Source organism: Chiloscyllium plagiosum, chromosome 14 (genome assembly GCF_004010195.1).
Source record: "Chiloscyllium plagiosum isolate BGI_BamShark_2017 chromosome 14, ASM401019v2, whole genome shotgun sequence".
NCBI classification, from domain to species: Eukaryota; Metazoa; Chordata; class Chondrichthyes; order Orectolobiformes; family Hemiscylliidae; genus Chiloscyllium; species Chiloscyllium plagiosum.
In genome coordinates, this window is record NC_057723.1 from 10066353 (window position 1) to 10080203 (window position 13851).

At 47.3% G+C, this 13851-nt stretch overlaps 1 protein-coding gene across 2 annotated transcripts in view; it reads right to left on the reverse strand.

Moving 5' to 3' along the window:
* The window catches only part of LOC122556475 (F-BAR and double SH3 domains protein 2-like), a 67341-nt gene that overhangs the window by 31071 nt on the left and 22419 nt on the right, over positions 1–13851 (reverse strand). For both annotated transcript variants that reach the window (XM_043703139.1, XM_043703140.1), the window contains exons 4-8: positions 12552–12625; positions 9581–9725; positions 6523–6659; positions 4419–4482; positions 3518–3646 (exon numbers count right to left, since the gene is read on the reverse strand). In XM_043703139.1, coding sequence (XP_043559074.1) covers positions 3518–3646; positions 4419–4482; positions 6523–6659; positions 9581–9725; positions 12552–12625 — 549 coding nt within the window. The remainder of the gene's footprint in view (positions 1–3517; positions 3647–4418; positions 4483–6522; positions 6660–9580; positions 9726–12551; positions 12626–13851) is intronic.

Sequence of the window (13851 nt, forward strand, 5' to 3'; positions counted from 1 at the left end):
CCCCCACTCCGGCCTATCACCCTCACCTTAACCTCCTTCCACCTATCGCATTTCCAACGCCCTTCCCCCAAGTCCCTCCTCCCTACCTTTTATCTTAGCCTGCTGGACACACTTTCCTCATTCCTGAAGAAGGGCTTATGCCCAAAACGTCGATTCTCCTGTTCCCTGGATGCTGCCTGACCTGCTGCGCTGTTCCAGCAACACATTTTCAGCTCTGATCTCCAGCATCTGCAGACCTCACTTTCTCCTGCTCATAGTGTTAGGTGCATTAGTCAGAGTGAAATGGGTCTGATTGGGTTACTCTTCGGAGGGTCGGTGTGGACTTGTTGGGCCAAAGGGTCTGTTTTCACACTGTAGGGAATCTAATCTAAAGCTGGAAAGGACATAGAAAAGTTTCCAGCAGGAGGTAAATCCCAAACTAAACAATATAGCTACCCTTTTGACAGTCATGGGTTTCTCATGAAATTTCAAATTGGAGCAAATGTGACAGTACCATCAAATAGAGAAACTTAAAAATTGCTTGCAGCCTATCAAGTGTACAGCTACATAATCCAGGAGGGATCACATTTAACATCATAAGGTGTGTGATAAGCATCACTGTAATTCAGGATCCACAATGTATTAGGAAACATAGAACGTTACAACGTTCTCGATGTTGCACTGACCTGTGAAACCAATCTGAAGCCTATCTAACCAACACTATTCCATTATCATCCATATGTTTATCCAATGACCACTTCAATGCCCTTAAAGTCGGAGAGTCTACTACTGTTGCAGGCAGTGCGTTCCATGCCCCCACTACTCTCTGAGCAAAGAACCTACCTCTGACATCTGTCCTATATCTATCACCCCTCAATTTAAAGCTATGTCCCCTCATGCTAGCCATCACCAACCGAGGAAAAAGACTCTCACTGTCCACTCTATCTAAATCTTAACAACCGAGAATTCTCAGAAAGAGCCCATACTGACCACAACCCCATTCAAAAAATGGAAGAGGTCGAGCAACAAAAGCTATGAAGTGTATTTGAAAATAAAAGCCCGTTTTGTTCAAATGGTTAGGAGGCTAAAATAATCAGAGAACAGAATCCTTATAGTGTGGAAACAGGCCCTTCGGCCCATCAGGTCCATACCAATTCGTCCAAAGAGTAAGCCACCGAAACCCATTCCCCTACACTTACCCCTTCTAATGCACCTAACCTACACTTCCTGAACACCGTGGGAATTTAGCATGGCCAATTCACCTAACCTGCACATTTTTGGACTGAGAGAGGAAACCGGAGCACCCGGAGAAAACCCACGCAGACACGGGGAGAATATGCAAACTCCACACAGACAGTCTCCCGAAACTGGAATCGAGCCCGGGTCCCTGGCGCTGTGAGGCAGCAGTGCTAACCACTGAGCCACCGTGTTCAAAATTCTAACACCACATCACTGAAGAAACACAATAAGCCCATATGCCTTTAAACACCCAGGTCCTTGGTCATGAGTCACTGACAGATAACATGCAGGTGCAGCAAGTCGTTGGAACAATGGCCTTGATCACAAGAGGGCTCCAGTATAGAACTAAATAAAGACGTTTTGCTTCAATTGTGCTGAACCGTTGGTTAGGTTGCACCTGGCGAATTAAGAGCTGGTTTGGTTCCCCTTGCCTGATAAAGAGCGTAATAGTCATAGAGATAATGCATTAGAGGTTCACCATACTAACTTTCAAGAGAGCAGGATTCTCCTTTGTGGAGTGATTGAGGAGATTGGGCCTGTATTCTCTAGAATTCAGTAAAAAGATCAGAGGTGAATCTCATTGAAGTTTACAAGATTCTTAAGCCACTAGAATGGTGGATATAGGAGGGATGCTGCTGTTGGGTGGGTGTGTTGAAGGAATGTCTAAAACCAGGGGACACAGTCTCAGAATAAAAGACAAGACACTGAAGTAAGGAGTTTCTTCACTCAAAGAGTGGTGAACCTTTGGAATTTTCTATTCCAGAGGGCTATGGGAACTCAGTCAATGTTGAAGATAGAGATTGTTGAATTTCTAGATACAAATGACATCAAAGGACAGGGAAATGGCATAGGAAGTCGTCTTTGAGGTATGTGATCAGCAATGTAGAATCACAAAACAGGCTCAAGGACCTGAATGGCCTACTCCTGCTTCTATTTTCCTATGTTCACCTGCTGCTACGACCTCACCCAGGTCTTTGTAAGCTCTGGACCCAATTATTTCAACGTCTTTCTTGTAAACCCCTTGACCTCCAAAATCCTTGAATTCAAATTCATCCAAGCCTCCACAAATCCAAATCATGCTGAGTCCTGTTCACCCCTGCACTGCTATGCTCACACTGACTCCCATCTGGCAACATCTCCATTTTGAAATTCTCATCCTAGTTTCCAAGTCTCTCCATGGTCTCACATCTCCCTATCTCTTGAACCTCCTCCCATCCCACAATCCTCCATGCTCTCTGCTCTCTGCTCTCCTCCAACTCTTCCCTCCTCTGCATCACCAATTTTAATCATCCCACCATTGACAGCTGTTAGCAAGCTCTGGGATCTCTCCCTGAACTCACTCTCTCCTTTTTTGACAATCCGTAATACTTAGTTAACCAAATTTATGACCGACTGTCCAAATATCTCCTGATGCTTTTGGTATTATACTTTGGTCTGTTAATCCTGCTATGAAAGGATGGTTACTATGGTTGTTTTAAGTTTTTTTTAAACTTGCAAGAGGTGTGGGCGCTGTCAAGGCCAACTTTGGTAATTATTTATAGGTATTTATTGCCCACCAGCTTTGAAAAGACCCCTGGATTTGTATCTGAAGCATTGTAACCTGCAAGGCCATGGACCAGGTGGGATTAGAAAATGGGATTAGAATAGGTGGATAGTCTTTACTCACAGAGTAATAAGGGCCTGGAATGCACTGCCTGCAACAGTAGTAGACTCGCCAACTTTAATAGCACTTAAAAGGCCATTGGATAGGCATATGGATGAGAATGGAGTAATGTAGATTAAATGGGCTCCAGATTGGTTCCATAGGTTGGTGCAACAGAGGGTTGAAGGGCCTGTACTGCGCTGTAATGTTCTATGTTTTATAGTGTATTCAACAGACCCAGAATGGCCTCCTTCTGTGCTAAAACATTCTATGATTCTAACGGTGAATCAAATTATTGTGGATCTGGTGTCACATGTAGGCCACGCAGATTTCCTTCCTCAAAGGACGTTTGCAAATAACTGATGGTCCTTTCATGGTCACCATAACTGAGGCGAGCTTTCATTCCCAGATTTACGAAGTGAATTTGAATGTCACGTGTTACCATGGTAGGGTTTGAACCCATATCTCCAGAGAATTAAGCTGGCCATCTGGATTAACATCACCTCCTCCAATTGAGATGACTTACAAGTTGCTTTGTGAGGGGGAAGGGAGGCTAGTGAGGAGAATAAGCAGCCATTAAGTCCTCTGTTAAGTGGCTTGTTTTATATCCACATAATCTTGTGATTATAAAGCATGTTCGACTGGTCAACCCCATACCTTCATGACAATGGGCAGGTCAGTCTGGAGGTAATGGTCCTGGTGTGCCATGACAGCAGCAAGCGAGAGAAGGTATTCATTCCGAGCTTCCGTGACCCGATGGCTGCACTCGGACAATCTGGCAGCGAGCTTTAATGCAAAACATATATGGTCAGGCAGCAAGTGGACTCCTGTGATCTCATACCATAGCAAGGACGGCATGGGAGAGAGAGTGCAGAGCAGATTCACTGGGACGGATACAAGGCTGAGGGACTCCAGTTACGTGGAATCTGTTAAAGCTGAGTTTGAACTCAGAGAGGGTAAACATAAGGTTTCATAGAGATGTTCGTAATTAGGAAGGGTTTTGATAGACCAAATGAGAAGCTAATGGCATGAGAATCATTAACTGGGATCCTGTTAAGAAACTGATTGGCCAAAGAAACAGAGGCAACTGAAGGGAGCTATTTATTATATAAATACAGCGAATTGTGATCTAGTAGGTTAAGGTGAGAGGGGAAAGATTTAAAAGGGGGAATTTTTTAATGTTGAGGGTGGTGCGTGTGTGAAATGAGTTGCCAGAGGAAGTGGTGGAGGTTGGTACAATTACAACATTGAAAAGGCAATATAATGGGTATATGAATAGGAAGGGTTTAGACGGATATGGGCCAAATGTTGGTGAATGCAACTCGATGAATTTGGAATATCTTGCTGAACATGGACAAGTTGGACCGAAGAGTCTGTTTCTGTGCTGCACATCTCTACGGCTCTGTGAAACGTGTTGGAGAAAAGGGACAGATTCAGTAGGAAATTTCCAAAAACAAATTGAATAAACATACAACGGGGAGAAAACTTTCATGGGAAAAGCGGTCAGAAGCAGTATTATAGCTGTGACCTCCTGTGATTTTATGCCTGGCAATCCTACCTTTGCAGTCAGCTTCTGTAGACTGGTTTTTGAATGAAATATTCCAAACTCACTCTTTTTCGACCTAAAAAGGGCAAGGTAAAAATACCCTGTCAATTTATTACTAGCCCAGTGAAACAGGCTTGCGATTCTGTTGCACAAACATGAGTCATTTTGTCTGTTGCACAACTCTAAAATTTCCTCTAGTAGTCAACTTGAAACCAGGCAAACTCAGATAGGAATCAATGCTGCTTACCCCCAAACCCCCAGAGCTGATGTAACTTGGTTCAGAACACAAAGTGAGATGTTCGTATCTTACATACAATCAGACTCCAAACATTGCTCAGAAAAATCCTTCAGGCCAAAGCCATTGTTTGAGAGACTGGAGCTGATCGCTTCCTGATGTGGCATTGCAAGATGAGTTTGCAGCAGTTCTCGGTCAAATTCCACCAAGTCACGATGTCATGCTGCACCACACTGATATCCCTGACAGCAGGGTAAATATGGAGACTGAGACAAGTGTTCACAGGATGATTACAACATTAATTTTGTGTCTTTGCTGTGCTGTACTCAATACAGTGAGAGTCAGTGTCTGTGAAACACATATCTCAGTGAGGGTCAGTGTGAGTGTGTGAACCTTATGGGTCAGTGTGTGTGGGGGGGACCCTAAACCCCAGAGAGAGTCAGTGTGTGTGGGGGACCCCATTCCCCAGTGAGAGTCAGTGTCTGTGGAACACATATCTCAGTGAGGGTCAGTGTGCGTGTGGGAACCTTACCCCACGGAGGGTCAGTATGTGTGGGTGGGACCCCGTACCCCATTGAGAGTCAGTGTGTGTGGGGGACCCCATTCCCCAGTGAGAGTCAGTGTGTGTGTGTGGGGGGGGACCCCATTGCCCAGTGAGAGTCAGTGTGTGTGTGGACGGGACCCTGAATCCCAGTGAGAGTCAGTGTGAGAGTGTGAGACCCTGTACCCCAGTGAGGGTCAGTGTGTGGGGGAGACCCCCGTACCCCAGAAAGAGTCAGTGTGTGTGTGTTGTACCCAGTTCCCCAGTGAGAGTCAGTGTGAGAGTGTGTTCCCCAGTGAGAATCAGTGTGTATGTGGGGGACCCTGTTCCCCAGTGAGAATCAGTGTGTATGTGGGGGACCCTGTTCCCCAGTGAGAATCAGTGTGTATGTGGGGGACCCTGTTCCCCAGTGAGAATCAGTGTGTATGTGGGGGACCCTGTTCCCCAGTGAGAATCAGTGTGTATGTGGGGGACCCTGTTCCCCAGTGAGAATCAGTGTGTATGTGGGGGACCCTGTTCCCCAGTGAGAATCAGTGTGTATGTGGGGGACCCTGTTCCCCAGTGAGAATCAGTGTGTATGTGGGGGACCCTGTTCCCCAGTGAGAATCAGTGTGTATGTGGGGGACCCTGTTCCCCAGTGAGAATCAGTGTGTATGTGGGGGACCCTGTTCCCCAGTGAGAATCAGTGTGTATGTGGGGGACCCTGTTCCCCAGTGAGAATCAGTGTGTATGTGGGGGACCCTGTTCCCCAGTGAGAATCAGTGGTGTATGGGGGGACCCTGTTCCCCAGTGAGAATCAGTGTGTATGTGGGGGACCCTGTTCCCCAGTGAGAATCAGTGTGTATGTGGGGGACCCTGTTCCCCAGTGAGAGTCAGTGTCTGTGGGGGGGACCCTGTTCCCCAGTGGGAGTCAGTGTCTGTGGGGGGGACCCTGTTCCCCAGTGGGAGTCAGTGTCTGTGGGGGGGACCCCGTTCCCCAGTGAGAGTCAGTGACTGTGTGGGGGACCCCGTTCCCCAGTGAGAGTCAGTGTCTGTGTGGGGGACCCCGTTCCACAGTGGGAGTCAGTGTCTGTGTGGGGGACCCCGTACCTCAGTGAGAGTCAGTGTGTGTGTGGGGGGGGGGACCCCGTACCCCAGTGACAGCCAGTGTGTTTCGGACCTATATATAAGTGAGAAACAGTGATATTTGGAGGTTTGGATGTGGTGAACGAAATCTGGAGAAAATAAAATATGAGTGAAAGTGGAAATATTCTTCAGAACGCCCCGTCGCCCACCTCCCCCAGCCATGGGCATTTCCAACCTGCTCCAGTTCCTGTTTTACACCCCGCTGACTTCCTTACTTGGCTTCAGCCTCCGCTGCTTTCTCCCGGGCGATCTCAGCAATCCTCTGCATCTGCCAATACTTTTTCTTCGCTTTATTCACCTCTTTCACTGCCTCAAACAGCTCCGACTGGATTCTAACCAGCTGCTCCGAGCACTGCCAAACAAACACAGAAACAGCATGGGTCTCACCTACTCCACCCTGATGAGGATTACCGATTCGATGTGATTGGGAGAAGTCATGGGTTTGTATCCTGTCAAGGTCTATGATTAGAAAAACAATCCACACACTGAGAGGGGAGAGGTGTGAGTGGGATTTCTAGATAGGAGGACAGTTGACTCATGATAGCATCCATAGCCTGAGTCTAATCTATGGAAATGAACATTAAACTGAAAAGAGAGATGGAAACAAATTATGTGGGGGTTCATTTAAAGCTCATGTAAGGAGAAACAAGCAAAGCCCTTCCTGAGGAGGTCACTTTCTGTTGGCAGTACAGAGAAAAAGGAAATCCCGTGGATCAATACACAATTGAAAAAAGGGACTGAAATCTAAAAGTGAATAGATGTGAGTAGCTCAGAGAAGCTGAGGAGATGAGTATTTGTTTCAGAAGGGTGTTGTTGGTTGGTCAGTTGGTCAGTTGAGTTACACCATCGGGATTGGCTTGAGCCAAGTGAGCAAGGTGTTGGTGGATGTACACTTTGTCAGTGTTACCTCCACCCAGAGATCCTCAGGTACTAAACAAGTGCCAGTGAAAAGCAGCTTGAGGGATAAGCACATTCCTTTGGAAAAATAACAATCTTATGTACTAGTGACAGAGTTGTTAAGACACAATGCCATATCTGTGTGCCGACTGATGCAAATGCTTGTAATTTAATGCTGTGTGTGTGTGTGATCTTGACTATTTTAAGAAAAAAAATCACCTTGGAGTGAAGTAGAGGGCATAAGTTCAAGGTGAGATGGGAAAGATTTAAAAATGAGTAACTTTCAAAGGGATTTGAAAGGAGTGAGGATTTTAAGAATTTAGAGGGGCAACTTTTTCACACAGAGGGTGGTACGTGTTTGGAATGAGGAAGTGGTGGAGGCTGGTACAATTACAGCATTTAACAGGCATCTGGGTGGGTATATGAATAGAAAGGGTTTAGAGGGATATGAACCAAATGCTGGCAAATAGGACTAGATTAGGTTGGGATATCTGGTCGGTGAAGACAAATTGAACCAAAGGGTCTGTTTCTGTGCTGTATGACTCTATGGAAGTGTACAGTTACAATGTTTAAAAGACATTTGGATAAGTACATGAATAGGAAAGGCTTGAAGGGATATGGACCAGGAGCAGGCAGGTGGGACTAGTTTAGTTTGGGATTATGTTCGGCATGGACTGGTTGGACTGAACAGTCTGTTCCTTGCTGTATGATTCTATGACTCTATAAATACCATACGGATGGTAATACATGCTTCATTGTCCGTTGAGTTTGGGTCTTGCAGTTAGAATGAATCAGATTTAGTCTATTGCTTCCTTTCATCAGAATTTGGGGATTCCTTTCTCTTCAGGTTACTGGTCTCATGAGGATTACAATGTGCTCATCCTCCTTGTGTTTGAGTCAATGATAACTTGTTTGTTGGTAATCACACTCACTGTAGTTTGATGGCATAACGTGTGTATGTAAACAGAAATATGAAAATCACTCAACAGTAGAGAAGTACACTCCTAGCACAAGGTGATACAGTGTGATGAGTTTATGATTGATACACCTCTGTGGAGAGAGAGTGGGCAGTAAGATTAGTTTGACATTCATACAGGTCCGAAGGCAAAGACTGGGACAGTGGAATTGATGCAGAGAGTGTGAGGTGGTAGAATTAGTTTGAGATTGACAAAAGGCTAAGAAGGGCTAGACTCGCTACCATAGCCACATCTCCTTCCTCAGCACCTGTCTACGGAACCGACTGACCCCGGACTATGTTCAGACCAACAAAATTTGGACCAAACCAGGACAACCAGTACCTACAACAAATCCGAAGCCTCCAGCAACAGAGCTCCCTCCGGATCCTCCGCTCCATGCTTGCAGCCATGCGCCACTGCCTACATTCCCTGCAGTCAGCCCTTCCTCAGCTCAGGACAACACTCTCAGACCTGCAAAGGACCCTACTATTCTATCCAAACAGACCCCACCACCAAGGATACATTTCCCTCCCCTATCAGCGTTCCGGAAAGACCACTCCCTCCGCGACTCCCTCGTCAGGTCCACACCCCTCCACCAACTCAACCTCCACTCCCGGCACCTTCCCCTGCAACCGCAAGAAATGCAAAACTTGCGCCCACACCTCCCCCCTTACTTCCCTCCAAGGCCCCAAGGGATCCTTCCATATCCGCCACAAATTCACCTGCACCTCCACACACATCATTTATTGCATCCGCTGCACCCGATGTGGCCTCCTCTATATTGGGGAGACAGGCCGCCTACTTGCGGAACGTTTCAGAGAACACCTCTGGGACACCCGGACCAACCAACCCAACCACCCAGTGGCTCAACACTTCAACTCCCCCTCCCACTCCACCAAGGACATACAAATCCTTCGGCCTATCACCCTCATCTTAACCTCCTTCCACCTATCACATTCCCAACTCCCATCCCCCAAGTCCCTCCTCCCTACCTTTTATCTTAGCCTGCTTGGCACACCTTCCTCATTCCTGAAGAAGGGCTTATGCCCGAAACATCGATTCTCCTGCTCCTTGGATGCTGCCTGACCTGCTGCGCTTTTCCAGCAACACATTTTTCAGCATAGGGCTAAGACGACAGAGTGGGGCGTTAGGATTTGTTTGGGATTGATACATGGATATGGAGAGAGTGGGTCACTTCACGGGTTGCTCTTGCCAAGGATTGGCTCAGGTATGAGGGTCAATTGTGCTATAAATGGAAGTAGGTCAATGGTAATCACCAACCTCTGCCAGCTCTAGATTGGCATCAATAACACCTTGTCCTACTCACCCAAAAATACCTTCCCTGTGTCAGTAATGGCCATACACAGCTCAGAGCAAAATGAGACAGAAACCTCGGCAAAGCCGGGGAGCAGTGTCTCACCTTCTTCAATCTCAGCTCCTTGGCCGAGCGCACAGTCTTCGCTGCCTCCACATTGACCATCCGGTAATTCTCCGCTGCCGCAACACGTGCCAGGCCGAGCTGGACCGTCGCTTCGATGGTGGAACGCCAGACCACTGAGGCCATCCTAGAACACAGCAACAGGCCGTTCAGCCCCTCGAGTACAGCAGCAGGTGGAGCCCATTCAGCCCCTACCATTCTTGAATCAGATCACAGGCATTTCCTCCTATATTTCACTCGTTTCCCTCTGCAGCGCCCACTTCCCCCAGCAGGGTGTGTTACAAGTGACTAGGAATCTGCTGCCCTGTACAATTTCCAGTCAGATTGCTAAACTGGCCGACTGTCCAGCAAGCAGGGACCCCGACACCGAGATACTGAAGGCAGCAGCAAATCTTAGCCTGACCATTCCCCCTTTGAAGAGACAACCAAAGCAGGTCATTACAGATATTAGATCGCCATTCATAAATCCACGAGAAAATTCATGAGGAACATCTTTTCACAGACGGATAACTGAACTTGCTCCAACCGGGTGTGTTTGAGGAGAGTAGGTGCAGTTACAGATAACTTAGATGAGTAAAGAAGGATTGGGAGAACACAATGATGAGGGAGTCACATGTGAAGGCTACCCAACAGCATGGACCAAATGCCCTGTTTCTGGGGCTGCAGGCATTACAGAAAAAGACGTACACATGCTGGAAACAATGTTGAACACTAAGCCTGGGGTCGGAGATCGGGCAGGGTCATGTGTGGTTGAAGAGAGAGAGAGTGTGTGTGTGTGTGTGTGTGTGTGTGTGTGTGTGTGGACAGAGAGAGAAACACAGAGATAGAGAGAGAGAGAGAGAGAGACATCAGCATGATAACAGCTTCAGGGGAACAGGGGGATGGAACGGTTAGTGTAACAGAGCAACTGCTCTAGTTAATCCAATAGCCCAGGACCCTCAGATTCATCTCAGAAAGGAAACAAACAAAAGGTAGGGGTTTAGAGAAAGCCACTCCTGGATCACTCTCTCATACTCTCCACTGGAGAGTTTGGAATTAGTCATCAGGAACATTTTGACCCTCACACCTGGTCACTGAACCAGCCCACCTCAGCGGGTCCCTGTATGTGATTGGTGTAAGACAGCTAATGGTTTATCATTGAGGGTTAGAAAATGTTATGGTGACACCATTTCATGAACACAAATGTGGCACTGAATACACACTCAAGGAATTCTTTCTCTCCCTGGTAACGGATTCAGGCTGTAACCAATCTGGCCACAAAAAGGCAGTGAGCACAATAACCTCATCCCACTGTGGGTCACCCCCTATCGCCCTGACCCAAACCACCACATATAGGTCCGTGGGAGTCGGGACATGGGGAGGACGTGGGATTGAGGGACCTGGGGAGGGGTTGAGAGGGAGTGGGATTGGGGGACATGGGAGGGAGTGGAATTGAGGGGCATAGGAGAGTAGGATTGAGGGACATAGAAGGGTGGGATCGAGGGACATGGAAGGGTGGGATTGAGGGACATGGGGAGGGGATGGGAGGGAGTGGGATTGAGAGACATGGGAGGGTGGGATTGAGGGGCATGGGGAGAGAGTGGATGAGAGGGATATCAGGGTGAGTCTGGGTGTCAGGGAGATGGTAGGGAAAAGTAGACGATTGTGAAACAAGTTCTTTGCTAATTTTGTTGGTGTCCAAGAAATGGCGTACTCTCCAGTACAAGACAGAACATGTAATAGTCATGAGGCCAGAATTGCAAAAATATTGAAGGGAAATCGATTAAATACAGAAGTATTGTTCAAAAACAGAATACACATTTAGGAAGGAAACATTTGATCATGAAGAGAGTTGATATATTTCAGGAAGTACTGGTAAGTACAAACACACTGGGGTTCGAGAGTCGTGCGGAGTTAATTCAGGGCAGCATTGAGATGTTAGATCTTTAGTGACCATTGCCTTTTATCCAAATTCACTGTGTGCTACTGTTAAAAAAAACATGCTTCCTAGTCTCAGCTGCAGTGTAGCATAACTGTGTCACCCACTCTCTATCGGTGCAAGAACTGTAGAGTCTGGTTAGCCACAGAGACTGGAGACAGGATTTGAGAGTATGTCACAGTTGATGTCTTATATTATGTTTTGTACCTTCACACATAGAGACACACACAGTCTTTCCTCTTTCAGCAGGTGTAAGGAGGCTTTGCAGGCAGTGTGTCAATCTGTTGAACCACATCAAGAAGACTCAGTCCATAACCAGCAGACCCAGATTGGGATTTCTTATTATTCATTCCTGGGATGGCAGTGTCAAAGGTCAGATGATTTCAGCACCAGTCCCTCACTGGTTTGAGAATGCACGGCTTCTGATTCAGAGACAGGAATGCTCCCCACTGAGTCACGAGATCACCTCACAGTCTGAGCTTACTAACCCAGTCCATCACAAAGACTGTGGTCAGAAAATATCCTACACTGCAGCCAAACATCTGCCGAATCTGATTCACAAAAAATAACAGCCGATTCAAACTGCTCCATGGGATATTGAGCAGCACACCCAGGTGGACACTCCAAATGCAGGACCAAGGGAGTGCCGCACTGTCAGAGGGTCAGTACTGAGGGAGTGCAGCACTGACAGAGGGTCAGTACTGAGGGGGTGCCGCACTGTCAGAGGGTCAGTACTGAGGGAGTGCCGCACTGTCAGAGGGTCAGTACTGAGGGAGTGCCGCACTGTCAGAGGGTCAGTACTGAGGGAGTGCCACACTGTCAGAAGGTCAGTACTGAGGGAGTGCCACACTGTCAGAAGGTCAGTACTGAGGGAGTGCCACACTGTCAACTGACAGAGGGTCAGTACTGAGGGGGTGCCGCACTGTCAGAGGGTCAGTACTGAGGGAGTGCCGCACTGTCAGAGGGTCAGTACTGAGGGAGTGCTGCACTGTCAGAGAAGTATTAGATTGAAGGAGAACTGACTGAAGCCATTACCTATTGTCACTTGTATCCGGTTTTCCACGATTCCAGTCTTTCTTCAAGAACTGTCCGGCCAACCTCTGCAATGCCTGAAAGAAAAAGCTTTGCATCAAAAGCAGGGTCAGAGAGGTCTGACCAGTGATTGAGCTCTGTCCTGGGTTTTACGCATGTCCCAGGGTGAAGTTAGAGAACAATCAAGAAAACTTAACTCTCAGGTATGAGAATTTGAAGACACCCTTTCCCAGACTAACTGCTCCTGGAATCCACTGATAACTGAACCAGAGGTTCATCTCCCCACTGCACCACCTCACAGACTCCATCCTTACTTCATCACCTCGGGCAAGTTTAATCAAAACACAATGTCAGCTTGCATCTACACTGTCCAAACCTCTCTGCTCTGTGACGTAACTTACATCGAGTCCAACTCAATCATCACCCCTGTGTTCATGGACTTACGCTGGCTTCTGGTTTGGTAACCCCTCAATGTCAAAATTTGACCCTTGTTATCCAATTCCTCCAAACCCACCCCTCGCTATCACAGTACTTCCTTCCAGTCCTCCAACTCTCTGCAAGAACTACACTCCTCGAATTCTGGAGCCTTAAGCCTCCTCATTTTAACACCCGCTCCACTATTGGTGATGAAAGGTTATGCCCGAAACGTCGACTCTGTTGCTCCTCAGATGCTGCCTGATCTGCTGTGCCTTTTCCAGTGCCACACTTTATCACCCCCCCCCCCTCCACGATTGCTGGCTGTGCTTACAGCTCCTTCCAGATGCTGGGTTACCGACCACTAGCAGCTTGTGGGTCAGGTGGAGTGGAGCCTCCAATCCACCTTTTTATGTTGGGTCTGAGGACCTGTTTGCTTACCAATGAATCACTTGGCAATCTTGACCAACTTGTCTTAACGACAAGTTTTCCTTTATAAAAACTTTAATCGACCCATTCTGATATGTTATGACATCGCTCTGTAGCGCATGGGAATTCTAGCTCAGAGATAGGAACACTGCTACCGTGCTGAGAGCCCAAGATGTAGTTTGTAGCATGATTACATTGGTAAAAATTACATCGACTACTTTGACGCGATTACAAAGACGGTCAGCAGCCAGGGATGGCACCTCAGTCTCTACCAGGATCTTGGTTTCTCTTGCCAAAGACTGTGTGACATTGTCAGATTGGAGGGAAGTTGGTACAACTTCAATATTAACTCTTTCAGAGCCACTACTTTGTACATTGCTGTCCAGGGACCTCAGCCCTGGAATTCCCTTCCTCAACATTTTCCCCTCCTTTGCTACTTTAAGAAACACCTAGATTTTTA